At 48.6% G+C, this 27872-nt stretch overlaps 2 protein-coding genes and 1 long non-coding RNA gene across 3 annotated transcripts in view; 2 read left to right on the top strand and 1 right to left on the bottom strand.

Annotated features, from left to right (window-relative positions):
* Positions 1-815: 815 nt before the first annotated feature.
* On the top strand, positions 816-22381 carry LOC135815575 (uncharacterized). Its single transcript, XM_065328892.1, has 14 exons — positions 816-1602; positions 9768-10127; positions 10880-11227; positions 11477-11833; positions 12393-12674; positions 13556-13840; positions 15083-15252; positions 16398-16629; positions 17571-17644; positions 18040-18400; positions 18648-18974; positions 19844-19918; positions 20252-20363; positions 21288-22381. The coding sequence occupies exons 1-14, from the start codon at positions 1404-1406 to the stop codon at positions 21679-21681; spliced, it is 3576 nt and encodes a 1191-aa protein (XP_065184964.1). The 5' UTR covers positions 816-1403; the 3' UTR covers positions 21682-22381.
* On the top strand, positions 4706-6667 carry LOC135815568 (uncharacterized). The gene is made up of 2 exons (XR_010553307.1): positions 4706-5415; positions 6339-6667. It is a non-coding gene; the product is annotated as an uncharacterized LOC135815568 (long non-coding RNA).
* The window catches only part of LOC135815584 (2-oxoadipate dehydrogenase complex component E1-like), a 40903-nt gene continuing 34901 nt past the window's right edge, over positions 21871-27872 (bottom strand). Inside the window, exons 25-29 of the mRNA XM_065328902.1 lie at positions 27817-27872; positions 27044-27143; positions 26136-26199; positions 24968-25053; positions 21871-22538 (exon numbers count right to left, since the gene is read on the bottom strand). The exon at positions 27817-27872 is cut by the window's right edge and continues 27 nt beyond it. Of these exons, the coding sequence (XP_065184974.1) occupies positions 22428-22538; positions 24968-25053; positions 26136-26199; positions 27044-27143; positions 27817-27872 (417 nt within the window). The 3' untranslated portion in view covers positions 21871-22427. The remainder of the gene's footprint in view (positions 22539-24967; positions 25054-26135; positions 26200-27043; positions 27144-27816) is intronic.

Genomic DNA, 27872 nt, shown 5'->3' with positions numbered 1-27872 from the left:
ATCTGCATACACGAACGAAGTCAGCTTCCCTCCCCAAAATATTAAACATTTTTAGACACTTTGAAGTCAACGAGTGTACTTACAAAGTTACAGTACAGTACTAGTGAGTCACTGAGTAGTAGATCAAGGTACAGGCAGAGGCAAGGACATGTAGACCAGGTAGATGGATAGATCACTAAATCTAGACTAGATCAACCGACGAGTCGACGTCTTTGGACGTGGAGTGGACATGCATGGTCGACCGCATGCCGGCCATTGTCGAAATAATTCCGGAGGCACAAACGCACTCCAGTCCTGATCCTCCACATCATGTCCACAGCTTGGACAGTCCACACATTCTCGTCCTCACAGCCTCTCACAGACTCAGTCACACCTACATTTAGCGGCCTGCTGCCTCAGTGACAGTGTCTGTACGATGTATGTAGCCTGAGTCCGCGGTGCATGTTATGACACTCGTAGATCTACTCGTAGTCTTGCTCAATGAAATCCGATCTCGTGAGTCAGCCTTGCGCCCTGCACCAGTGAACATCCCAGTGTGTTCGCACTTCGCAGGGTCTTGACCCGCTTGATCGGATTTCATTGAGCCGCACTGACAGTCTGTACGTACAATCACTACCTCTCCACGTCGCAGACACTCGCAGCTTCGCAGACACTCACGGCTTCGCAGCCTAGTCAGCTAGCGCACTGCACTGACTTCATGATCAAGTCAGTTGTGTGGTGCATACTAAGCATAGCATCCGTAGCTTTCCGCACGAACGCTGGCAGCGGTAGGTGCTGGCACTTGTCTTTTCTAGTCTGTGACAAGTCAAATCTCTCTCTCGCTGCGCGCGTGTGTAGACCACTTCGGATTTTGCAGCACAGTTGGTGGCAAGCTTTTCACTTCGCCTTGCTGCGCTGAGAGTAAGGCGACAGAAGTCACTCGGAGACGCAGAGGAGAGTTGAGACTGGAGGGAAGTTGAGACGCGGGTGTTGACGAGGCCGCGAAGCAGGAAATACCATAGTAATAGCATTGCACGCAACGAGAGTAACGAGGGTCCGCAGTTCCGAAGATTGTCCTGCAGCAGTGCAGGCTTGTCCTATTTCTTGGTGCGTGCTCCACTCTCGTGTAGTGGTGCCGACAACAAGTTGGCCACCAGCAGACGTCTCCACCGTCCAACATCGTTCGTCGGCTACTACTACGCTCCAGTTCTAGCCTACCCTGCTGATGTAGCCTGCATGACTGTAAATGTTTCACTGCCGCATCTTGCCTCGCTCATTAGCTGATGTGCGTGGAAGAATGGTGCTGGCCGCGTAGTCCGTAAAACACGCCTGCACTCGCTCGACCGGCTCACATCGCCGGCGAAGCTGCTGTTGCCTCTCCTACGCTGCTGCCGACTACGCGGTGTTGAGCAAGAAGCTGCAACATGTTGGCGTCTCTGTCCCGTTCCGTTGTGGCTGGGCTGCTGCTGCTGCTGAATGCGGCTCACCTTGGATCTAGCCAGACTGAGGCGACGGGAAAGCAAGGTTATAGCAGTTTCTTACGAGTTCGGGACCTGCCGCGTGCGTTTGGAGAGGACTTGCGTGGCGTCCCCACAAGATGCCGGCCATGGGAAAGGGTCGTTCGTAAGTACCGGCGGCAGACCCAGTCTGCCCTAACTAAACTCTCTATCTCACTCTCACTTAAAATAATAATTATGTCTTTACCGCCTACTTCAAGTACTTGAGGTAGTTGTCCGGGCGGCGCCACAAGCACAGGCACGGGCACTTGTCGTCAGCATGCTTGAAGTGCTTGTTGAAAGGTGTTGGCCTCCCTACTAGTAATAGTATCCTATACCTTCGGGCCAGTTTGGCATGGGCCATGCGACTTTTTCTGCTCGACACAAGCGCTTTCACCTAGTAGATCTACCTATTGTTGGTTGTTGAAAATGAAAATGATAAACAAAACTAGATGTTTTAGAATTGCGATCAACAGAACGAGCTGAACCGACATTTCACGAAGGCTTTATTGTATTCAAAACGAGTGGATACGAAGGCGGTGAAGAACAGGGAAGGAGAAACAAATGTGATATCGAAGAAATGAAGGAAAATAAACTACATGTACATGTACATGTACTAAGTAACTGTTATGCGCTGCATTAGGATTATCAGTAATGTATAAGTCTTTGCGCTCCAGCGACATTGGTGTTATGCGAGAGAGGAAGCAGCACGCACTTACAACTGTGACACTCACGGACCTTTTTAGCGAATGCGACTGACAGAGCCTAGAGTGCATCATTCTGCAGCATGGCGTAGAAGGTAGCGTCCGCATCACATCCTTGCTTTGTTCAGCGTCTGTTTGTCGAATCACATGCGGACAGAAGTAGAAGTAGTAGCTTGACTGCCACATCAATCCTACTATCCCAGTCAGCAGTAGTGTTAGTGTTTGTGTGTGGCATGTTTGTTCATTGAGATCATTATCACTTGTGCAGAATTGGTCGCTTATGTCTCGGTTCTGTCACTCTGTCGTGATCAGTTGGGGAGCTATCACGGCGGGAATTGTTTCGTGCCTGTGCACATGGCTGTGAACCTTCTATCAAGTAGTCCCCGTGAATCCAGTCTCCCGACAAGTGCCATGCCCAACATAAATTTCCCTTCATTTTTGGAACTCTGTTGGCGTCAAGTAGTTAGTTCAACCCGATAAACAACCTGCGTGAAATAAGTACCAGTATGGTTTGTTTTGTCATGCAGTGGGTATCATGCACTGAAGAAAATGACTTCCACCACTGGCAAGTCAGGTCCAAAAGTACAGTATTAGTTGGTTCTTGCGGGAAAGTTACATGTACCGTAAAGTACCGCCAGAGCGCCCCACCATCTCGTCCTTTCGTGGCCGCCTTGTGGAGGTGGATTTCTGTCTGTAGGTCATACGACACGGACCTTGTACAAACATTGCACATTGTGCAGTCAATCCGTACCCAGTTTACCTTCGAGCTCCACATAAAAGCATACCAAGTGTGACCTTAGTACACGAAGGTTCTCACATCGTACAAACTTAGTAGCATTCTGCCATACGATTTTCTTTCCTTGGCTGTAAAATCAAGGTGGGGCGCTCTCGCGAGACGGGGCGCTCTGGCGGTACTTTACGGTAATAGGAGGGTGAGCACTAAGTAACCTTGATGGAAGGAGGGTAGCTGATTCAGGCCCAGTGGAACCTGTGCGTTTGGTCAGGTCAAGGCCGGACCAACTGTTTGGCTACCAACGTGTGTTTACTGCTGAGGAGGTCCTGTGACCATATGCATAATAAATGTTTGTGCATGATAAACGTATTGGAAAGTTAGTTTTGGGTATGGCGGGACCAATCAAAAACTGCATTTGCTGGTCCTGTGATTGATTCATGTACTTTATAGGAGTACAGTATCAACCTAGAGTAGAGTCACTTATCTTGGCACACTACCTCCATACACTGTGTCCCCACCTAGCCGGAAAGAAACCTGCTCCCTCTAACCTGCTCAGTAATCTGATCCTGATACTAGTGATAGTAGATTACTTACAGTAGATACAGTAGATACATGTTACTTGATCACTCCATCAGTTTTATCACGGTGTATTGTGCTTTGGACCGAGCAGTGGACAGGGCCTAGGGGCAAAGGAATGATGAGTAGCCTTGTCTAACACTAAGATCATGTTACTCCATCTCCATCAGTCTTATCATGGTGTGTTGTACTTTGGACCGAAGCAGTGGACAGGGCCTAGGGGCATACTCAGCATAGATCTAAGCAACTTACTAGGGCAGGAATGCTGCAGACAGTGCATGTACTACCAGGCGCACAAGAACAGGAGGGACCAGTGGCTAGGTCTAGGCTGGGATCAGTGGGATGCCAGTTCCTATCTTTTCAACACTACAGTGGACAGGGCCTAGGGGCAAAGGAATGATGAATACTCAGCGTAGATCTAAGCAACTAGGGCAGGATTGCTGCAGACAGTGCATGTACATGTACTACCGGGCGCACAAGAACAGGAGGGATCAGTGGCTAGGTCTAGGCTGGGATGCCAGTTCCTATCTTTTCAACACCACCGTTCAAATTATGCTATGTAACTATAGACTAGTATAGTTGAGCCAGGGGTGTACCTATTGCTTGTATTGATACATGGACTGGTAGTAGCCTGTTCGATATTCCATGTGGCTTCAACGCCCCCAGTGCCAGCATACTGAGCTACTGGTATTGATTCATGGTTCCAGGCTGAGCTGAATGTCTGGAATCTATTTCTGATACAAGTGCACTGATACTGTAAATAGTAGTGTTGAAACGAATAATCGAATAATCGAATAATTTAGAATATTCGTGGGGTGAACGAATAATCGAATAGTCGTAGGAATTATCAGAAATCGAAAAAAAAAAGAAAAAAAAAAGATCTATACTCAGTGCTGACCCTACTGATATTTGCACTGCGTAGATTTGCTCGCAGTATTTCTTCTCAATCTCTTCTCCTCTAAGTTTTAATCACCTATCGGTATCTAGTAATACTTCTGTTCTTTCCATACGAGGGAAACATGGTATGCAGTGAAGATCCAATTACGCTCGACCAAGACCCTATGCGATATGCAGAGCCGGATCAGGCGTTGCACACTCTGGGGGGGGGGGGGGTTATGTACTCTTGGCGGTACATGTTAACCGGTTTTGCACCTCCACATAACAAAACCCGATAATCAGCAAAAAAAATATAAAAGAACTACTTAAAGGGGAACTCCACGAAAAAATGAAACTTTGATAGCCTGTAGAGTTTCGGGCGCTGAGTCGAATGGTCTTGGTCCGAAGTCTCTACGACGAAGCGTTCTTGAGATATTTCACTTTGAAATTGCAAAAACGGGGGCCGCGCCCTGACGTCATGCGGCCATTTGGTTACATCATCACGGGCTGCCTACGTCATTGTGGCAAAGTCGTTTCTCTTTGCCAGTCTACAAGCACTAATTTTAGTTGGTATTTCAAGGGAAGATGGGCGATTCCGAACAATCCTCTGTCCCCAGCAATGAAGGCAGCGATGCTGAGGCCAGTGAGGACGACCAACAGCCCACCGCCGCGTATGGTTGGGGCAGGGAGCCCACATACTCTGCTGAGGAGCTGCCATCGCGTGTAACAAATGTGGAGGAAGAAGATGCGTCAGCAGCTGCGTCCGTCGGACAGAAGACGAGTAGCTTGGCCACCAGAATCTCGATTCGTTTGGGACTCCGACTGGTGCGAGCGTGGACAAAAGTGTATAGCCATGCCCAGCCCGCGGGAATGATTTTGCTGGTAGGATGCTGCCGTCGCTGTCGACAAGACGGCCCAAGGTTTCTTGCGTAGCGGACCTCGCAGATTACGAGATCGTATCCTTGCATTAGGCTGTGCTCATCACTGCTCTTCGAGGTTATCTCGACATGCAGAAGCCGCCAATGCCAGTGACAGAAGAGTCTGACATTAGGTAAGCCTCAATTTAATAGTTTGCCTTGACTTGTCTTGTGAGGATCGCGTATCAGCATGATACACTTATTCTTATTTTTTGGGGGAAATTTATTGTTGTCAGGCGCACTACAGTAGGCGTCGCACAAGAAAGACATTGTACTGGTAGTTATCACAAGTTTCATGCATGACACAAACAAATTTCTCTTTGCTCCGAGTATGTCTTGACTTATCTTGTGAGGATCGATGCGCGTAATGTTTTGTGTGTAACTAATTATTGTTGTCAGGCATAGCACGAACAACGTTGTTCTGTACTATAGACCGTGCTATCACAAGTTTTCATGCATGACTCACATTTGTCTTTGTCATTTTCCCTTGGATTGGTACAAGATCTACAAAGTATGGTAGGTAGTGTTCTGTTGGTGAAGAGAGCACTGCACACAGTTTATGAGCACCATGGGTGCATTAATTTTGATCACACCCGAACCCATACTTTATCGTTTCAAGCGATAGACTTTGTCAATAAACTCGTTTTCTAGTATACCATGGCATGCAACGTACAAGCGTGGGGTCAAGAAAGCGTACACCAAAATAATGCACAAATTCTGGCAGGAGAGTAAGAAATCTGTACTTTCTGACCAAGACATCTCTGTACTAGTAGGTAATCGAACGCGTCCTAATCAGTATTCATCCCCCAGATCATTGGAATTCAATTTGAAATCAGCAATTATGGTAAATTCTACAAGACCCTCCATCTTTGTACCAGTGGACACTAAATTAGGATGGCGCGCGCACTGAAAGTGCAGGTAGGTACCGGTAGGTGCAATACAGCGCATATGTAGAGTAAATGAGTATTTGACTATAATAATTATTACGGTACAGCAATGTGGTATGTGTACAAGCACTCATCATACACATTCCATATGACATTCTGTGTTTGTGTAGATCTCTACGCTATGCGGCACACAGGCAGTACACACTATGTACACGGCAAATTGGGCAAGCACGTTCGTTGTCGTCTTCCAGCCTGCGTTGTGAATACCATCAGGCAAAGATATCCAAATCCTGCACCACCTCAGCCTTCTCAGGAGGCTTCCACCTGGAATTTGGCAGGGAAACACGCTTCTCCAAGGCAGGAACATGGAGGTTGCCATTTGCAACCGCTACCACCTCACACATGAGCTTGTCAACATACTCATAGCTCTTTCTGTCGTATAATTTTCTATTTGGCCACAGTCTTCTTTATGCTTTGAGAACTGGACTTTATACCTTCCTATCGCGGTCTTTTTGGTTGTGCTGTGGCGACGGTTGACATTGACGTCGTCAAGAGCTGCGAGATGTGCGTGTCCAATCATCCCCAGAATTGAGAAACGAATGCGTTTGAGAATGTAGTTTGGCATGACACTGTGATATACCTGCATGGCAAAAAGAATGTGGAGAAAACACACTTGCTTAGACAATATACTGCTGTATGAGAAAATGGAAACTTCACCGTACAGGACGACTCTTGTTCTCAATTGCATTGTTCGTTTCATTCCCTGTGTTGCCCATAAGAGACGGGAGCAAAAATGTTGCAGCAGATGTTTGTTGTCTTCTGGCGTGGAGTGGCGGCGTCATTAGATGTACACATAGTCATTTCACTAAGTATACCACTACTACAGCATATGTACTATCCTTAGGCTAGCGTGCGTGCGAGTGAGTTTGAGTATGTGGGTGCGTATGTGTGTGTGTTGTTGTGTTTGTGTGTGTGCACGCACACGCACGCGCGCGCATGTGGGTGATGGTGTGAGTGCATGTGTATAATATGTGTAGTTCCCACTGTATTCCTTGCACAATAGGTCTTCACTTACTTTTCTTTCGCATACAACCAGAACCCATTCCTTGTTCGAAATTAGATTTTTTTGGCCTGGTGATCCCGCAAGCGTGGAACTCGGAGTGTAATATATTTTTGTTTCACTTTACTTGCACTATTCCAAGGCTGTCCAGACTTCTAACAACTGCTCTGAGTGATATGGTATTCATGCAACCATGCCTAGAAGTAGGGTAGCTGTTATAAATAGAGACATATCCACGCAATCAACTTACACTGGTTCAGTTTGGCAGGATTGGTGAGACAGTTCGTCGTGCATGCTGCCTGCACATCGCAAGCAAACAGTTCTGTAACCTTCGTACTTGCTGGGGGTCTGTCTGTTTGCGTCCCAGTTGATGACAGATGTGCACAGTTTGAGTACTGGTATGCGCAAAGTTACTGGGGTAATATCGTTCATCAGCTAGCTGCAGTCGGAGTTGATGGGGTGATGTACTCTTCTGATCCTGATGGGACGTATCTCGCCCTGCTTTCTCAGTTGCAGCTTGTTGAGTTCGCTTTGCTGGAGGCTCACGGTTCGGAGGGCACTGGTACACTGATTAGGGCTTTCCTGGACGGCGTACTCGTCAAAACTCAGCTCTCAAGTCCCTCTGGATCATAAATGCAGCGAGCAAACATAGCTCGTGCTGCGAAAATAGGCTTGAAATTTTCACGACGCATTGCAACATCTCGGCGCTTTGCCAGGTCTCCATCCTTTGGGAATTTGAGAAAACTAACCCCAGGAGGATGATGTGATACTGGCACAATCAACAACACAACAATTTGGCATTGCAGCGGCTCAGGCGACTTGGCAAACTACTTTCTGAAGTGACTTTCGTCCTGAAGAAAGTGAGATTCAAAATCCAAGTATTTTCGCACATTGCCACAATGACGTCACACATACATTGGTATGGGGCGTGGCTAAAATTGAAATATCTCAAGAACGCTTTCTCGTAGAGACTTCGGACCAAGACCATTCGACTCAGCGCCCGAAACTCTACAGGCTATCAAATTTTCATTTTTTCGTGGAGTTCCCCTTTAAAAAGTGCTGAAAAAGTGTTGAAAAATGCCATCATGCGTACGATAGAATATAGATTATTCGTTCGATGGAGGGCGAAATTATTCGATAGATTATTCGTTCGAAGAATCCGTGTTCGGTTTAAACACTAGTAAATAGTTTGTATGCTATTTTTAATTATGCGTTTTAATGTCTTTCATACATTCCACGCGCTGAAAGTTTCGTACGAAATGAAATGCATATGAAATTACCAGCGTCAATCGTACTAATACAGGGTGCTCTCTCTCTCTCTTCTCGCTCTCTCTCTCTCTCTCTCTCTCTCTCTCTCTCTCTCTCTCTCTCTCTCTCTCTCTCTCTCTCTCGCTTGCTCGCTCGCTCTGTATAAATATGTTGCGATGAAGTTTCCGAGGTCCTAAGAAATGAAGGAACCTCACCAAATTTGGCACGGAGTGGTTGTATTCCTTCTCTCTGTTGGTACCAGAGATCTGGAAAGACTCATTGCGAGTCCCAGCATTGGATCCCAGTGTATCATTGCAAGTCCCAGCATTGGATCCCAGTGTATCATTGCGAGTCCCAGCATTGGATCCCAGTGTATCATTGCGAGTCCCAGCATTAGATCCCAGTGTATGATACAGTATACTTGGTATAATGAGTACCGGGCGAGCTTTGATGTAGCCGGCGTGCAGCGATTCTTTCATTTCCGCACCACACAATGCTCCGATTTCCTGGATGTCAGTGAAACGAGCCTTGATGAGGCGGCCCTGTGCTTAAGCACAGCCGTGCAGTTTGTATCGTCCGTTCCCGCCTGTGGTGCATTGAGGGCACTACACTGAACCACTCATGGGGACCGTGCAAGACGTAGTGTATAAGCATGCAGACTGCACAGTTACCTGGCCAGTAGAGATTTCGTCAAACGTTACCAGGACTGCCTCGGGGGAGGAAGGGATGATGGCCATGTGCTTCGGCACTCGCACTGATCCTGGTCGAAAACACATCATTTCCAGCATGCCTGAGCAATGTAAAATAGTCTCTGTGCACTTCAGTCCTATGGATGGGCGTGCACGGCTTCAATTTCTAGTCGCAGCGTGGCAGCTGCAAAGCGAACATGCTAATCACCTGGGTGCTAATTGATGACACTTCACACATGCATTGATGTGTCAAGACCTGAGAACCCCTGATGCTGTTGGCATCTCATGGTCCTGCTTGCTGGCGTTGTGTGGGCCTTGGCAGTGGCGACTGGCTTCTTCTTGATGTTTTTTTTGGGCGTAATGCAGGTAGGAAGTTGTTTGAATAATTTTTGGAACTTGAACCGCAATAGCTGGTGTTTAATTTTAGATGACTGTGAATATCTCGGTGCTGATGTGCCATTGCTGTGTGTGTGTGTGTGTGTGTGTGTGTGTGTGTGTGTGTGTGCGCGTGTGTGTGCGCGTGTGTGTGCGCGTGTGTGTGTATGTATGTGTGTGTACATGCGCTCATGCACATACGTGTTTAAAAACTGTGCCTTCTGCAGCACCCGAAGACATGCACCATGGCTTTCTGCGTGCATCGCCGGTCATTGTACGGGGCCCGCAGAGCTCGGTGGTGATTACGGATTACCACCCGGAAATACGACTACCGTGCGAATACGCCAATGCTAATGGCACCGTGGAGTGGCAGTTCAAGCCATCAGGTCTCGCACTAGCTGTTGATCTTGCAGAGTGGAGCAACGTTGAGTATGTTGTGGAGTCACGCTGGGCTCGGGAGGGAAACAGTCTGGTCTACAAGCAGTCGGTGGATTTCCTTCCTGAGTTGGAGGGCTACTACCGCTGCAAGGTCAGGGTCGAGCCAGTTGGCTCGGTCATCAGTAACGAGGCGCACATCCGTCTTTCAGGTAGGTGGATTCTGCGTTTTGACCATGGCATGGCGCCTGCATGTGAGCGACTCACTGCCCTGGGCTGCGTACTTGTAGCTACTGGCTATCACTGCGGCTGTTGCGGTGGCTGTTGTGGCAGATTCTCGTGCTGCTTGCTTCGCCTTGGGCGACTGTTAATCATCAGCATCACGTGCATGGTCGCCAGTCACATCACCAGCAGTTCGCCTGTTCATGCCAATAGTTGGCGCCTGTTCAAGTAACTTCCTGGGCAGCTTGCTTGCTACACAGCTGCGCACTGCAATGAGTACGCCTGTTGTACTGAGGCAGTACGTTCTAGTGAAAACCAATGAGAGCTTTAGCTGTTAACATCATTGCATTGAGTCCGTTTGCCATGCATACTATGCCTACAGGCCATCATTTTCTTTTGAACTTCCAACACCGTGCTTTTAAAGTGTTCTTACCACACCATTGCCGGCGGCACCCTTGGCTCTCTGTGATGCTAACATGAGTGCATGGGAGTATTGGAGAATGCACTGTTGGTCTGCTGTGTTGCGCAGTGGTAGTACATGTACCATAGCCAATGAGGTCCAACCGAGGCGTGGTTATTGCTAATTCAAGTAGTTGAAAACTTTTCCCGAAAATAATGTGTCCGTAATGGCTTATTCGGCATGTATATCTTGCCCCGTCACCTTATTGCCCGCATACAACACAGTATGTACTTGCCCATTGCATGTGTGTGTGTTTGTGTGTGTGTGTATATGTGCTTGCAGACCTCAGCGGCCGCACAGGCGAGCATGGCTCGGTCAGTGGTGTCAGGGCAGTGCATCTGACACCTGGCTCAAGCCTGCTCCTACCCTGCTCTGATGTGGGAAACGATTGGTCTAGCTACGAGCGCGTGACGTGGCGTGTGAACAACGTTGTAATTGCTCAGCAGCGCAGCGAGTTAACAGCGGCCAATAGCACTTCGGCCGGCAGCATGCTCTTGGACAATGGAGCACTTTATCTGTGGGACATTCCGGAATCCATGAACGGCAGCACGCTGCAGTGCTGTGTTGCTTCGGCTGTGCTTGAGAATGCTGCGTGCTCGGGACGCACTCTGCTGCTAATTGGCAATAACGGTGAGTTCCCTCCCACTGCGTAGTGGGTTGTGAGGCGCACTGGATGTTGTCGTATGTGAATTCAGCAAAGTGTCTTCTCGTGCTTCGTTTGTGAATGTATTTTGTATTTGCATTTATGGATTCTCCACAGGCCTTAGCCTAAATCGAGGGAGTCTCCGTATGTGTGCATGCATGTGTGTGTTTGTGTGTGTGTGTGTGTGTGTGTTTGTGTGTGTGTGTTTGTGTGTGTATGTATGTGTGTATGTACAGCTAAAAAGGTGGCACCAGCTTCAGTGCGTGCATGGACAGCTTCGAGCACATCCGCCACTGGCGGCCGCATAGTGCTGGTGTGCGATGCATCCAACTTCGACTCGAGAATCACTGACGTTTCCTGGACACGCAACGGCTACGGCGTCAGTAGTGAGCTGCCGTTGGTAACGACCAGTGATGTCAGTTGTGACCAAGCGGACATGCCGAAGTCATCATCGTGGCCGGTGCTTGCTGCCGCCTCGAGAGTTCTCGTACTGTGTCGCACCGACGAGGACTCTCAGGGAACATACAGCTGCGCCGTGACGACTGCTTCACAGGTGAAGGCTACGTCGAATGACGTGCCTATTGTCGTGCAAGGTGAGTATAGCCTGCGAGGCTACAGGATGTAACGTAGGAAGTCTGGCCAGTTGGACACATCACATGTAGCAGTTACTGCACTCACATTGCAGCACGGACTACCATGTTTTCCCCGGTTATAAGTTTGATCTTTGCAGGGTGGTGGCGTTTCTACGGATGCTGAAAACTCACTGTAATTGAGTCTCAAGCGAAATGTGGAATTTTCTTAAGTAAACGCTTTCTGACCTGAAAACCGAAATTGGGTAGTCGACTTACAACCGGGGTTTAACCGTTATTGATCATATTGATAGCGAACCGTTAAATTGAGGCCCTAAGTAGTGGGGTCAACTAAAAGCAGGTAGCACATGGTATGTTAAAATTCCAACCAGTTGCGAAGCTATGTGCAAGGCAGAGCGGTCTGCCTCGTGAAGACCTGCGAGAGGCAAGACCACAGACGCAAATCGTGTTGCCCATGCCCATATGTCACTTAAACTAGACACCTCTCTCTCTCTCTCTCTCTCTCTCTCTCTCTCTCTCTCTCTCTCTCTCTCTCTCTCTCCGTGTTTCTTCTCTTGTCCAGATCCACCGCATCGAGTTGGTCTGGGCGCAACGGAAGTTTTAGAACTGCCTACGCTCTTGCCAACCGATGCTGTGCAGCTGAACTGCAGTCAGCATGTCAGCGTGCCGAGCGGCCCTGCTACCACGCATGTTGTCTGGTACTACAACGGCGAGAAGTTCAAGCACGGTCAAGGAGCGCATGCGTACACGCTGCACGTCAATGCGTCCTACCCTGGACTCTTCCAGTGCACGGTTCAGAATGTCCAGGGACGAGCTGAGGTGATGTATCGCGTTCGGGTTTCAGGTAGGCTGAAACGGTCAGCGGCAGCAGATCAGTGCTAGCTGATCTCTTTGCCTGAGTGCACATACATGATAAACACATATGGAAATAGTGCACGTGTGCTTGCTTCCCTGCCCGCCTGCCTACCTGCATCGAGTGTGTGTGTGTGTGTGTGTGTGTGTGTGTGTGTGTGTGTGTGTGTGTGTGTGTGTGTGTGTGTGTGTGTGTGTGTGTGTGTGTGTGTGTGTGTGCCCCCACTTACTGAGGTGTGGTGAGCCCATAAGTGGGATCATTTCAAGTTCACCCTAGTTTGGGGATTTCAGGGGGTGTCGGCCATTGGGCGGTTCAATGGCCAATTGAGTCATCTTTCCAAGATTCCTTTTGAGTCTCTCTCCCCTCTCCCGGGGAGACCCACGTGACCAGTTTTGGCAGTGAGCAAGTACAAGTACAAGTGTGTGTGTGTGTGTGTGTGTGTGTGTGTGTGTGTGTGTGTGTGTGTGTGCGTCTGTGTGTTTGCACTTTGCACGTTGCAGCACACATGCATTTGGGATGTTTGTATTGTATTCGATGTATTCTATAGTGCACTCCCAGTTCATGTGTTCCTCGATCATTCTCTTGCACTGCTCTCTGTGTTTTGCCACTTCAAAGTACGTTGTACACCTTCCCTACACATGCAGCGGGCCTGCTGGGAGCAACGTTTTGATGTGTCCGACGGTACCATAGCCGTTCATGCTTTGTGTGTGCCATAGTGGGTAAAATATAACCTCGCCAGCAGTGAACATGCATTACTGGCCACCCAGCCGGTCCGGTGATAACCCGACCAAGCGACCGGTTCCGGCGGGTGTGTGTAGGGAGGTCAGCTAATGCTGTCGACTCTTCATGTATATCTCCCGTGTGTTCGCCAGGAGAGCCATCAAGAGTTGAAATGACGCCCTGCGTGGATGTCAATGTCGTGTGCTTCCGGCCACCTGAAAGCTTTGAGAGGCCGATCACACGCTACGTCGTCGGCCAGCGCAATGGCCGGTATCCGAGGTACAAGGTCTTCTGGCACTACGACGTAACTCGGGTCGACCACCGCGGCATTGTTGCCGAGCTGTGTCAGACGGACTGGAGGTCTTGGCGCGTGTGCAACGTCCTGGTGACGGCGTGCAGTGAGCTGGGCTGCAGCGCTCCTAGTTGCTTTTCAGCCAGTGAGTTGCAGCAGCTCTACGCAGCTGCTGGCTGCCATGCATGTACATGTACTTGTAGTCAGGGACTCAAAGCGATATACTAGCATGCCTGCCGCCACACCTGCTCACTGCATATTGAGTGAGTCTTGAATGCGCACTCCAACAGCCTTCCAGCGTGGACTCAGGTTCTAAGTTATAACGGTAACGTAGGAGGACCTTCCAAGCCGGAAGGCTGTTGGAGGGCGCATCCCAGATATGCTAGAGCTGATTGGCAGTTAGTTTTAGACCGTCAGCACCGTTGGTCAGTGTCGTGCAATGCTATCGCATGAGATGATTGTCAAGTATCTGGTGGTGTTAGTGGATATTATAGCGTAACTTGAAGTTCATTGGTCCTTTTTTTCTCCCTATAAACCCTTTGGCTCTGCATTCGAGTCTGATAGTTGCAGGGAGATATTATATGGTTTTGAGCCCAGTTTAACCCTTTGGAGCTCATCGTTCGAATTCGAACGATGCCAATGTCATGTGTGCAAGTGCACTCAACGAGTCACAACTCAGTCAAATCTCAACCGAATTCAACAATCGAAATACCTACGAGGTAGCAGAAAATCTAAGCTGTCGGCTCGAAAAACTCCGGGGTCGATACGAGCTAGTATAACAGAGCGGCGAGTGCTCGAAAGTTCGCTCGATTTCTCATGCGTCAGCGAAGTGCAAATTTCGTTCAAAAGTGGGATTTTCCCTCTTCCTGCCCACGCAGCGTGTGACATCACTCCCAGCGCTTTTTGTCCCGGCTTTTGTGAGCCTGTTAGAAAAAATTTGAATGATTTTGAGCTAGCACGAGTGAAATGGCGAGACAAGGACTATTCCCGTTTTGGATTTGGTATTCAGCTGGCGTTCCTGGCATTCGGTAGCAGACAGCAATCGCTCTCCTGGATGAGTTTGGGCTCGCTGTTATCCTCGTTCCAAGAGCTTTCCAACGAGCCCAAGATCGTCAGAATCGGTGAAGTAGAACCAGCGTTATGATGGAAATTGGAACGAATATACTTGCAATTGCAGCTATCTCCTGACGTCGTGTGATCAGTGCAGTTCCAAAGGGTTAACCTAAATTTGGCTTGAAAAAGGTCCAGAGCTCAATTCTTTCTGAACAGCACGCACAACCTCAGTCCTTGGCGGCCAAGTTTTGCTCTCGCTCGTGATGGTGATGAGTATGTGGCAGGAGATCGTGCTGATCGGCAGTGTGATGTGTTTGTTTGCTCTGTGCCTTAGCTTTACCAGGACCACCACCACCACTGGGATTCAGCGCGCCCCGGATGGTGGCGAGGAATGAATCGGTCGTCGACTTCCACGCAAGTGTTCATTCCGGCCATCATTTCATCTGCAACGCCCTGTTCCGACTGCAGCACCCCAATGGTTCATTTGTCGAGCTAGCCTCGCAGGTTGGTTTTCACGGTTCTGCGGTCAAATCCCATCCCCTGTAATGCATGGTGCAAGCAGAATGCCAGTCTTTTTCCACACTGCATGCGGCCAAAGTTTTGTTTTTTGTTTGAATCGTGGCTATGAACAATAGTACATTGTTCATAAGTCGGCGAGGAGACACAAATCCTACAGAAATAATGTGTACGCACTCATACCACGACACTAGAGGAACAATAAGTACGGACTTTAAAACGTCGTTTCCAAGTGACAATCATCAGAAATCTTCGTCACACTGAGAGTTGGGCTAGTACAAAGGAAATATGATATGGTAACCGCATAAAGCGAATAGCATTGGATCTAGAACTACCACGAGAAACACTGAAATCCTAAAATAGCACTATTGAAAGCGTGATTAGTAAGCGGCGAGCAGTCTTAATAAAGCATGTGTGGAGTGGAGAGGTGCAGGTGAGAATGCTCTGGATGTGAGTATGGGGGTAATTACTAATTATGGTATGTGTGAGTGTGAGTTCAGCATTCACACTCACACATACCATACTCACGTCCAGAGCATTCTCACCTGCACCTCTCCACTCCACACATGCTTTCACACTGCTCGCCTTACTAATCACGCTTTCAATAGTGCTAGTTTTTTTTTAAAGGATTTGAGTGTTTCTCATGGTAGTTCTAGATCCAATGCTATTCGCTTTACGGCCATGTAATATTTCCTCTGTACTAGTCCAACTCTCAATGTGACAACGATTTCTGATGACTGTCACTTGAAAACGACATTAAAATCCCTACGTATTGTTCATCTGGTGTGGTGGTACGAGTGCGTACACATTATTTCTATCAATTGTACATAGTTCCTAGGCATTTCTAGATTAGGATAATGATCTTATCGAGGTCTACCAGCCGATTGATAACAGGCAATGGATGAAACATGGCGCACTCTAATCTTGTTGCGTACACAGCAATCCATGGAAGCATCCACCTAACGTACAGCACAGTTTTAGTGTTTATGTACTCGGACTAATCTTCTACCACTTCTACATTGTGATACATATGTCTACATTCTCAATTGCTGTTGCTGCTGCTGCTGCTGTCGCTGTCGTTGTTGTTGTTGTGGTGGTATCGCTGCTGCTGCTGCTGTTGTGGTGATGTGTAGAAACTTTGCCATGGCACGCAAAGCGATGGTGGGGCGAAGGGACAGCAGCTGAAGCAGTCGTTTAGCAGTTTGGAGTCGTGCATTTCGTACAGAGGCTGTGTGACGGCCAACCTTTCTGCGTACCACGCCGGCCTGGACATCAGCGATATAGGTAGTCTGCACTGTAAGCGCACCAGCCACTCGGACGAGCCCGCCGCCAACTGGGTGACTGTCACTACACCTCGATCTGTAGGTAAGCTACACCATCGACTTCCTCCTCTTTACCTTGCACCACTGCTCAGCAGGGGTGGGGGGGGGGGGGGGGGGGGCAGACTACAGCAACCAACTGGAGCTGGGCCAGAAGCCACCGGCTTTTGAGAACGGCACAGTAGTTCTTGGAATGAACTTCGATTTGCAAGTAAGGTGGAACAGAATTCTATTTACGCTTGCACTCTCATCTGGCAGAAATTATTCCAGTATGAAACAGGGAGTGGGGTTTTGTTACACGCACAGGAAAGTAACGTTTATAGTCTTTCCAAAAAGGTACTTGTTGTGCTGCTTCCTCACTGGCAGTGACTTGCGTTGCCTGCATGGCTGCAGAGCCGACTGAAAAAAATGGTGGGTACAAGGACCGGGCGGCATTGGATAGCTGTAGTGGATGCCATGCAGGCTGTGGATGCACGCCAAGCGCCATGTGCGTACAGTGCTGCTGGAGTGGAAAGCGATGCGGAATTCATCAGATGGGCTTCTGAGCTCTTAAAATATACCAGAACCTGCTGCAAATCAACAGGCTAATCCTAGGGAAAATTACTGTATAGCAGGAAATTTTCGGACGGGGATGTTTTCGGACAAAGCCGAATTTCAACCTTTCGTATGGATTATATTTTTGTACAGTGCTGCATGCTAAATGCACGTGTTCGCAAGCAGTACGCGCTTGCCAAGGCACGTATATATGTAGTTTTCAAGCAGCATTTTGATGTACATCGGGTATAGTGTACATAATTTCACATGAACAAATTTTAGTACGGAATTAATTTTAGTACAAAAGAGGCCGTGTACGAAATCGAAAATAGACTCCGTCCGAAAATGTCCTGCTATACAGTAGTTGATTTGCAAGTAGACGATTCATTCCTGTAGGATGAAGAAATGAGGGTGTTTTGTGCTTTCCTTCTGCTGCTGTGTTACTTTTTCAAGTTCCCAAGAAAGATCCTGTGATTGTCAAGACATTCCGGCTGGACTCTGAGCCTGACGCACTAGTGCTATGGAAGGTAAGTGCTGCGTCCCGGACGGATGATCAAACGCTACGTGTGCATTCAGTCCACAGAGCTGCACGACGTGGAGAAGTGGTAGTTGTTGATTATGATCTTCACAACGACTGCATGGTAACAGCGTATGCAGCAGTTGATCAGCATTTATAAGTGAGCATATAACGTTACACGGTCATCATTATGTTGTCTGGGGATCTCCTAGCGTATTACAAGTAGTTGCAACGAATCCTTCAGACGTTCTGTGTTAGAAAGCTCCTTGGCAAGAGAAATGTTCATGCTGCTGTCCATCTTGATCATCATCAGTGTCGAGAACTTGAGATGGTGCTTAGTGAATTTCGCAACAGTTGGTGAAGACTCGTGTGTACTTTCTCTTGTTGTTGTGCTCACGTATACAGCCGTCGCAATGGTGTGACATACTGCCTGATTCCATGTTCCGCTGGACGCACCCCAGCGACAACGGCGGCCAAGCCAGCGAGTACTTCTACCACCGCAACAATTCGATGACGGTGGACACGCACACCCAGCTCTACCGGAGAGGCCGATTGTCAGCTGACGACCAGTACAGCGTTCGGGCCTGGAGCTGTGCTCAGGGCTTGCAACCGGTGTCTGTATCTGAGAACGATACGAACAGCGCAGCAGATGATGATGATGCTGACAGCAGTGACATGGCCAATGCATCACGCTACTCCGTGCTGGAGCCAGAACGGACTTTCACTCGGAAGTGCAGTGGCGGTGTGGTAGTGAACAGTTTCCAAGGTGAGCATCAGACAATAGCACTGAAGCAGTTCAGTGTAAATTGTAAAATAGAACCCTTGATATAGCGTACCACGGGCGGTACTATTTTTGACGACCCTGCATCATGCTATACCAGTCATTTGACCTTGGATGGTCGGTACCTCGGCTATGTCAGAGATTGTGCAATGTGCAAGTCGATATTGTGTGTGTGCGTTGGTGCGTGTGCGTGTGTGTGTGTGTGCGTGCGTGTGTGCATGTATTCCTGCAGTGCCTGCAATACAGTCGGTAACCATTGCTGTGGACAACCGGACTGGCTCCTACAAGATCTACAGTAATTGGACAGTGGATGAAGATCTGCAGGAACACATTGAATATCTGTTCGTCAATCACTCGTGCTCTCATGCTGGCGACGCTATTCCCATTTCACAGTTCACTAAGGTCCCGCTAAAAAGCATGTCCGTGTCGAAGGAGTTCAAGTTTGTTGCAAACGAAACAGTGGAATGCAATGTATCGCTGAGCGCAACGTTCCGTAACTACGGGTCGGCGCCTGCCATGAAGTTATCTCCAGTGCAGCTGGTCACAGCGGGTGGAAATTGTAAGTTCTTGGGAGACTAAGAATGGATTGGATGGGATATAAGGCCATGGCTTTAAAGGTGCTGACATACAGTATTTGTTTTGTTAGGCTGAGGAGAGTACTAACCTAAGTTTTCGTTGGGATGCAATTTTGGTGCACTATCGGTCCCTGGTACGAATTCAGCAATGAAAAGAAGTTCTCGACGGAGGGTCAGAGTTTGACTTTTAATGAAAGCTTTTGCTGAGTGAAGTATGGAGTGCGGTGTGAAGTATGCAGCATGGGTGTGAAGTATGGAGTGCGGTGTGAAGTATGGAGTGCGGTGTGAAGTATGGAGTGCGGTGTGAAGTATGCAGCATGGGTGTGAAGTATGCAGCATGGGTGTGAAGTATGCAGCATGGGTGTGAAGTATGCAGCATGGGTGTGAAGTATGCAGCATGGGTGTGAAGTATGCAGCATGGGTGTGAAGTATGGAGTGCGGTGTGACGTATGGAGTGCGGTGTGAAGTATGGAGTGCGGTGTGAAGTATGGAGTGCGGTGTGAAGTATGCAGCATGGAATGCGGTGTGAAGTATGGAATGCGGTGTGAAGTATGCAGCATGGGTGTGAAGTATGGAGTGCGGTGTGAAGTATGGAGTGCGGTGTGAAGTATGGAGTGCGGTGTGAAGTATGGAGCATGGGTGTGAAGTATGGAGCATGGGTGTGAAGTATGGAGCATGGGTGTGAAGTATGGAGTGCGGGGTGACAACAGTGTCCAAAACTGGTGGGTAGGTGGAGAAGCTGGCCATGTTCTGCTACTTAAAAGAGTTACATTGAAATTTTTTTTAAATTCCTGCCATTTCCTGGTCATGTACACTCTTCCTCTTCCCTGCTTTGTTTGCTTTATTCCTGCAGCCATCTCTGACCTAATATCAAATTCAGGTTCCACTTCCGAAGGACCATCAGCTATAAAGGACAGCAAGATATCTGGTACGTGTCACCATGCACTTTTGCCATACATATGGAAACGTGATTCTTGCCATGTTGGGCATGCTAGTCAGTCATACAGCGTAATGTCCTTAAGGTAGCTTGACGGTCCCTGGCTTGAACCCCGTTGGCATGGCTATCTTGGCTTGGAGCAGGTAGCGTGAGAGTTGAACATGACTGAAGCAGTGAACACCACGCTGATTGTAAGTCTCGCCTTGGCCCGGGAACTGGATTTTCAGCCTACACTGCAAATGTGATAGCGGTGGCTGGCTGCATTCTTGGGCTACATCTCTGACTGAATCCGCCGTGTCGATTGCTTCATTTCTCTGCCTGCAGACACGGTGAGCCTGGAGATCGGAGCAGCGGCACTGTTTGTGGCAATGCTGTTGCTGATACTGGCAGCCATTGTACGTCACCGTCGCCGTCGGAAACACAGTCAATCCCAGCAGTAAGGACGGACCCCTTGTGTGCTACAGTGCTGCTCAATGAAAGCTGACCCAGTGCGTCAAGTTAGCGCCCTGCACCGGTTCACATCTTAGTGCTCGCAGGTCTAGGGCTCCACAGCACCCAGCGTGGCATTGACTCGCCCTGATTGGATTTCACTGAGCAGTACTGTACCTGATATGCCTGCATGTGTAATGGGACTACCCCTTGTGCATGTGTAATGGGACTACCCCTTGTGTACTTGCCTGCATGTGTAAAGGGACTACCCCCTGTGTACTTGCCTGCATGTGTAAAGGGACTACCCCCTGTGTACTTGCCTGCATGTGTAAAGGGACTACCCCCTGTGTACTTGCCTGCATGTGTAAAGGGACTACCCCCTGTGTACTTGCCTGCATGCGTAAAGGGACCACCCCTTGTGTACTTGCGTGTAAAGGGACCACCCCTTGTGTACTTGCCTGCATGTGTAATGGGATTACCCCTTGTGTACTTGCCTGCATGTGTAATGGGACTACCCCTTGTGTACTTGCCTGCATGTGTAATGGGACCACCCCTTGTGTACTTGCCTGCATGTGTAAATGGACCACCCCTTGTGTACTTGCCTGCATGTGTAAATGGACCACCCCTTGTGTACTTGCGCTGCATGTGATACCAGAGTCTGTTGACTTTGGGTATACAGTACTATCTGAGCGGCTGGCTGTAAACTACAGATTTTCACGACCCGTTGGTGAATTGGAGGCACGCTGTAGGTACTAAACTGTTTTACTGTAGTGTGTAGAATGTCCCTTTGATCTCAGCCGCTGCTCTAAGTAGTTGCTTCGCCAAAGCGTCTGTGCATCCTTCAAGTTCAAGTATGCGCATCCCTACCATTGGCCACAGCCTCAAGAAACTCTCAAACGCTTTGTGTGCTTCCTAACATTGCATTCCGTAGGTCTCCCGGCTCCCAGGGCAACACAAGTGACCGGCACATCTACGAGGAAGTGATGCAGTTCTTTCCGACCAACCTGCCAGGCTCCTGGGCCAAGGCAGCAAGCGCACCCCGTCCAGCTATACCCACTCCGACAATACCGCCGGCAGTGGTCGATCCCCTGCAGCCCACGGACCCACGCACGCGCCGAGTAAATGTCTACGTGAACAAGAGAGCGGAGAGGGAGGGCGTGTTCGGTGCGTACGTCGACGACGACACCAACAAGGGAGATGATATCGAGCCGTATGACACCACCAGCTGCGCGCGTGTCCTGCATCAGCTGAAGACCGAGGCAATGTACAAGCGCCTGACGAGCACCACTAGTGATGACGATGGCAGCGAGGAACACAGCCAATGATATTGGTGCCATAGTGACTTGGCACACAGGCCATTACCCGTCGTACAAGTATGTGTACTCTATTCCTTAACAACCATTGTTGGCACAACGAACGATATACAGTGCTGCCATAGGCAACGTGTGCAGTGCAATGTTTCCTAAAGTACGGCTTAGCACACAGCACAGCACAAGGCGGGATAGGCACCCAAGTCTTGTTCGACATTGTACTTGATTGTGAGTATACTCAAATTTGAAATGATATCTTGATCGAAATCTGCTACATGTACAAGTAAAAAACATGAGGTTTCTCTGGCCACATAAAGATTATAATTATGCATCCGATGCGTTGAGACTTGAGACACAACAGCAACTCGCTTGATATGTCGTGAACTATATGACGGCTACTAAAATTAGAGTATCGTGCCTACTGAAAATAGGTTCTATTTTTATACGCTTCACGAAATAATTATAGTAGTAGGAGTATTTTCACAGTACCCAACTATTTTCAATGAGTGGAACAAATATTTTTACCACACACAACAGAGAAGCCCGCCACGTACACCATTATTTTACGTAGCTTGAAGTGTGAAAATTTACATGCCATGATTTGAATATGATTTTTGCAAGTCAAAAGCTTGTTCGGTGCAACATTATTTTTAGAGTGATTTGTAGCTGTGGGGCAGCTGATCTGATCTTATTCGGCTCTCGTGCTGATGGTGTTTATTAGTGGTGAATTGTGGCTAGCTGGGGACTGCTCCTCTGGTGTATCATTTGGAGATGGTGAAAGGCTCGGTGATAACAGCTGTAGCCTCGCGCTGATGGCGTTTGCCCACGCCGACGGCGGGCGTGGCCGACTCTCCCCTTCCACAATACACCAGCTAGTGGAATGGAGAGAAAACAAAGAATGCAGAGACTCATATGGGTTTGGGTGCAAATTCGCGAGTCCACGTTTCGGGCTACCTGGGCCGGTGCAATTCTTACTACTCTCACAAGTGAGTCCCTGCTTCACAAGTTTGCGCAGACAAGTATACGGCGTGAAGAGTCTCTAGCACTGTCACATTAGTCTGCGTGGTACAACACTGACAAGAGAGACGACCACCACGGTGTGTTGGTGCTCTCTGCACACTTGTGATTCTCTCACCTCTTTACATGACCTTTGCCTGGCAAAGTCGCTGTTGTCTCTCTTATCACCCAGCTCCAGTGTCCCATTCTGCCTAGTCGAGGCCCTGCACTGGCCACGCGCCAACTTTGATAAATTGCTGACAGACGTTTTCGCGTCGATTCAATTTTAAAGTCTAGGCGTGAATTGCGGTGCACGGCAGGCCCTGGGGCCTGACCTACACAACGCTGCAGTGTGCTTGCCAGCAGATCAGCATGGCATCTGCCATGCACCGTATCTTGAATTATCTTCTATAGATCTCTGTAGTACAGGTATGGGTGCTGTGGTTTCAGTCAAACTGGACACGGACGCAGCACCCGTGCCTCTAACCAAGGGCCACAACCTTGATAAAACCTGCCCGACTAGTGAATCTCTAGATTAAAATTTTTAATGCGTAGAAAGTACGAATCACGTGTACTTCTAGAAGTACACGTATCCCGCTAGGAAGGCAAGTATAAGTATGGCAGAGTAGCCAGCCCTGTGTTCAGTGTAGAAGTATGGCAGAGTAGCCAGCCCTGTGTTCAGTGTAGAAGTATGGCAGAGTAGCCAGCCCTGTGTTCAGTGTAGAAGTATGGCAGAGTAGCCAGCCCTGTGTTCAGTGTAGAAGCATGGCAGAGTAGCCAGCCCTGTGTTCAGTGTAGAAGTATGGCAGAGTAGCCAGCCCTGTGTTCAGTGTAGAAGCATGGCAGAGTAGCCAGCCCTGTGTTCAGTGTAGAAGTATGGCAGAGTAGCCAGCCCTGTGTTCAGTGTAGAAGTATGGCAGAGTAGCCAGCCCTGTGTTCAGTGTAGAAGTATGGCAGAGTAGCCAGCCCTGTGTTCAGTGTAGAAGTATGGCAGAGTAGCCAGCCGGTGTTCAGTGTAGAAGCATGGCAGAGTAGCCAGCCCTGTGTTCAGTGTAGAAGTATGGCAGAGTAGCCAGCCCTGTGTTCAGTGTAGAAGTATGGCAGAGTAGCCAGCCCTGTGTTCAGTGTAGAAGTATGGCAGAGTAGCCAGCCCTGTGTTCAGTGTAGAAGTATGGCAGAGTAGCCAGCCCTGTGTTCAGTGTAGAAGTATGGCAGAGTAGCCAGCCCTGTGTTCAGTGTAGAAGCATGGCAGAGTAGCCAGCCCTGTGTTCAGTGTAGAAGTATGGCAGAGTAGCCAGCCCTGTGTTCAGTGTAGAAGTATGGCAGAGTAGCCAGCCCTGTGTTCAGTGTAGAAGTATGGCAGAGTAGCCAGCCCTGTGTTCAGTGTAGAAGTATGGCAGAGTAGCCAGCCCTGTGTTCAGTGTAGAAGTATGGCAGAGTAGCCAGCCCTGTGTTCAGTGTAGAAGTATGGCAGAGTAGCCAGCCCTGTGTTCAGTGTAGAAGTATGGCAGAGTAGCCAGCCCTGTGTTCAGTGTAGAAGTATGGCAGAGTAGCCAGCCCTGTGTTCAGTGTAGAAGCATGGCAGAGTAGCCAGCCCTGTGTTCAGTGTAGAAGTATGGCAGAGTAGCCAGCCCTGTGTTCAGTGTAGAAGTATGGCAGAGTAGCCAGCCCTGTGTTCAGTGTAGAAGTATGGCAGAGTAGCCAGCCCTGTGTTCAGTGTAGAAGCATGGCAGAGTAGCCAGCCCTGTGTTCAGTGTAGAAGTATGGCAGAGTAGCCAGCCCTGTGTTCAGTGTAGAAGCATGGCAGAGTAGCCAGCCCTGTGTTCAGTGTAGAAGTATGGCAGAGTAGCCAGCCCTGTGTTCAGTGTAGAAGCATGGCAGAGTAGCCAGCCCTGTGTTCAGTGTAGAAGCATGGCAGAGTAGCCAGCCCTGTGTTCAGTGTCTGTATACTGTACACCTACATGCTACAGAGTCACTGCTGCTCAATGAAATCCAGTCGCGCCACTCACGTGTGCGCCTTACATCATTTCACAGCTCAGTGCTCGCAGGTGTTGGGCTGCGCAACGCCCGGCGCGTAGTACTAGTAGTACTAGTAGTAGTAGTAGTGTTTGTGTTGTGTACTTGAGTAACACGACTGGATTTCATTGAGCACCACTGTACAGTCATATAGCATGAGCTGGCACTGTACTCTGTAGTGTATCAGTCGTTGCCCATGTCTGTACAGGCTGTACCCTGTAGTGTAGCAGTAGTTGTCTGTGCAGGCTGTACAGGCTGTACCCTGTAGACTAGGTGTGCACCTGCTTACCTTGATGTTGAGCTGTGCGGAGAAGCGCGCTGCCACGTGACTCCATGCACCTTGATTGCGACCTTCCTCCTGGCTCCACACAAAAGCTGTACGCGTTGGGATACGTAAATGCATACACGCACGCATGCATACACACACACACGCGCGCACGCACACACACACACACACACAACAAACAAAAGGACAACACATAAATTCCTGCTTTGTTGTAGTGCCCTTCCCAACACTCCAAGTACTACTAGTATCCGTGCTGCTAACACCAGTGCCACTGTGTATGCTGTAAATATCCAACATGGAAGAGCTGACATTTCAATGCCACAGTTGATATGACTAGATCCACAACGAACAGCAAAGGCAACTAAAGCAAGAGCACCATACTCTGAAAATCAAGCCTGCAAGTCACGCCTTATACGTATGCACCGAGGAAAGGCTCCAAAACGATTCACGGTGTCCCGCATCCGTAGAAACGCCACCACCTTGTAGGATCAAAGGCGCAGATGCAGCTCCTAAAGTGCTGGGAGGTGAGTAGATCAGACCCACCACCAAAGTGGTCAAAGGCCGAAAATCCCATTCGCTGCTAGGCTCCAGACTAATGGAACAAATCCAGTTGCCTGCTCTTGTCTGCATGCCTGACTGGGTGTATGCATGAAGGACGGCTGGCACAAAGGTGAAGACCGCACTTATAGTGCGAAGACTACACTGAGTCTGCCCTTGTTATTTGTAGCAGCACATCATAATGCGAGCTGTTCTGATGTACTACAGGCTTACAGATGGTCAGCAGCATGCAATGTGATGGACTAACAGCAAGAGTACAGAACCCCCCAGAGTGTGCAACGCCTGATCCAGCTCTGCATAGGGTCTTGGTCGAGGGGAATCGGATCTTTGCGTCATAATACCGTACACATCTGAGGGGAACCCGGGGAGTCGCGGGTACTCTTGGATCAAAAACAATGGTGCCCTGCCTCGAGACCGGCCTTGCGCTGGTGTGAAGTGTACGCATGACATCAGAAGATCCGATTCCGCTCGACCAAGACCCTACACAGAGCTGGATCGGCGTTGCACACTCTGGGGGGGGGTTATGTACTCTTGCTAACAGTACACAGGTGATGGACTAACAGTATACAGGTGATGGACTAACAACACAAAGGTGATAATCAAAGGCACTCACTTTTCGCCTTGGAAAACTGTGCCACCGCTTCAGCGACAGCGTGGACTGGGAATGGGGCTAGTAACTGAAAGAACAAAGAGAAGGGCATGACACAATATCAGAGAAAGAGGCATCACACAATATCAATTCAAGTGCTTTAACTCAATACTGGTGAGAAGAAAACGCACAGGAAAACGCTAGGGCTGAAAGGAATATTCGAATTATTCGAATATTCGAAATATGCAAGGCGGAAAAAGAATATTCTTCGTTAAAGTAGAATAGGAATATTCGTAAATGTACAGAAACTCGCCTTTTTGACATCGATCAAGCTTATTTGGTGCAAAATATAAGTAGGCTTGCTTCTTTCGATGTGTTATAATCAGCAAGACAAATGATTTTCAAATGTCTCTCTTGTAATTGGGGTGTGTGCCATTTAATGGTCTATGGTTACCATGGATAACACTGGGTATCCATGGAAATTGTATGGTTTAGAATATTCGGAATATTCTTCGTTTCGCATGTATTCGGAAAAAGAATATTCGTTCGCTTCATTGAGCATTCGTTTCAGCCCTAGAAAACACAACGCACAGAAAAGATAGTTGAAAATGAAAACCCACTAGAAAGCAGATTGAAACCCACTGGAAAGCTGATTGAAAACCCACTGGAAAACTGGCAGTAAAGACACTTGGAAAGTTCAAATAGTACTGATGACCAGTAAAATTAGAAGTGTGTCATCGGCATACAAAGTACAGAAACTTGCAAACACACACACACACACACACACACACACACACACACACACACACACACACAAGCCCGCACAAGCACGCACGCACACGTACACGTACACACGTGAATGCAGATACACACACACAGACACCAACACAAACAGATATCAAACAGGGCGCACAGCCAGTGCAGTGACCTACCTCAAGGCGCACGATGGCAGTATCCCACTGTCCGAGTTTCTCTCGCTGCTCAGCCAGTGCATAGTAATGCTTGCCGGAGCAGAAGATGACACGTTGTACTCTGATCAGCATACCATACACACACACACACACACACACACACGTACATACACGTACACACACGCGCACACACACGCACACACACACACACGCACACACACACACACACACACACACGTACATACACGTACACACACGTGCACACACACGCACACACACACACACGCACACACACACACACACACACACACACACATCCGGACATACTTATTGCCAAGTTATTGGGCAATACACCCGTAGCCCAGACAATGTCCGTACTACAGTACTATCACTATCGGACACCGAAGAATGGAGCACCGAGGAACGAACAGGCTAGAATTTCACCCAGCACAGCATATCAAACTATACACAGTGACTCCACTGCGCATAGACTGCAGTACATGAAATATAAGAACGACCCAGGCTACGATACTGACCCCAGTTCTTCGACGCCCGACAGTGCTGTAAGCAAGTGCACATCTCTATCAGAGTACGGTATGCACACTACAATGTCGGTGAGTTCCACTGAACTAGGAGCTACATGTATCAGAGATGAGTAAACAAATGTTTCGGAGACAGCAGCTTTAATTACACTAGTAGCAACAAGGACAGGTTTCAGTGGAACGTGTCCTCCTTGTTGCTATATCATAGATTATATTCGCAAAACATTACTTCAGAAGTAACGACACACTCACTTGCTAGCGTCTACATGCTGGTCAGAGATGACTTGTTGAAACGTCGTGCCAGCAGC

Source organism: Sycon ciliatum, chromosome 1, assembly GCF_964019385.1.
Source record: "Sycon ciliatum chromosome 1, ocSycCili1.1, whole genome shotgun sequence".
Lineage (NCBI taxonomy): Eukaryota > Metazoa > Porifera > Calcarea > Leucosolenida > Sycettidae > Sycon > Sycon ciliatum.
Note: the sequence above shows the minus strand (reverse complement) of the source record. Positions and strands in the feature narration are given on the sequence as shown.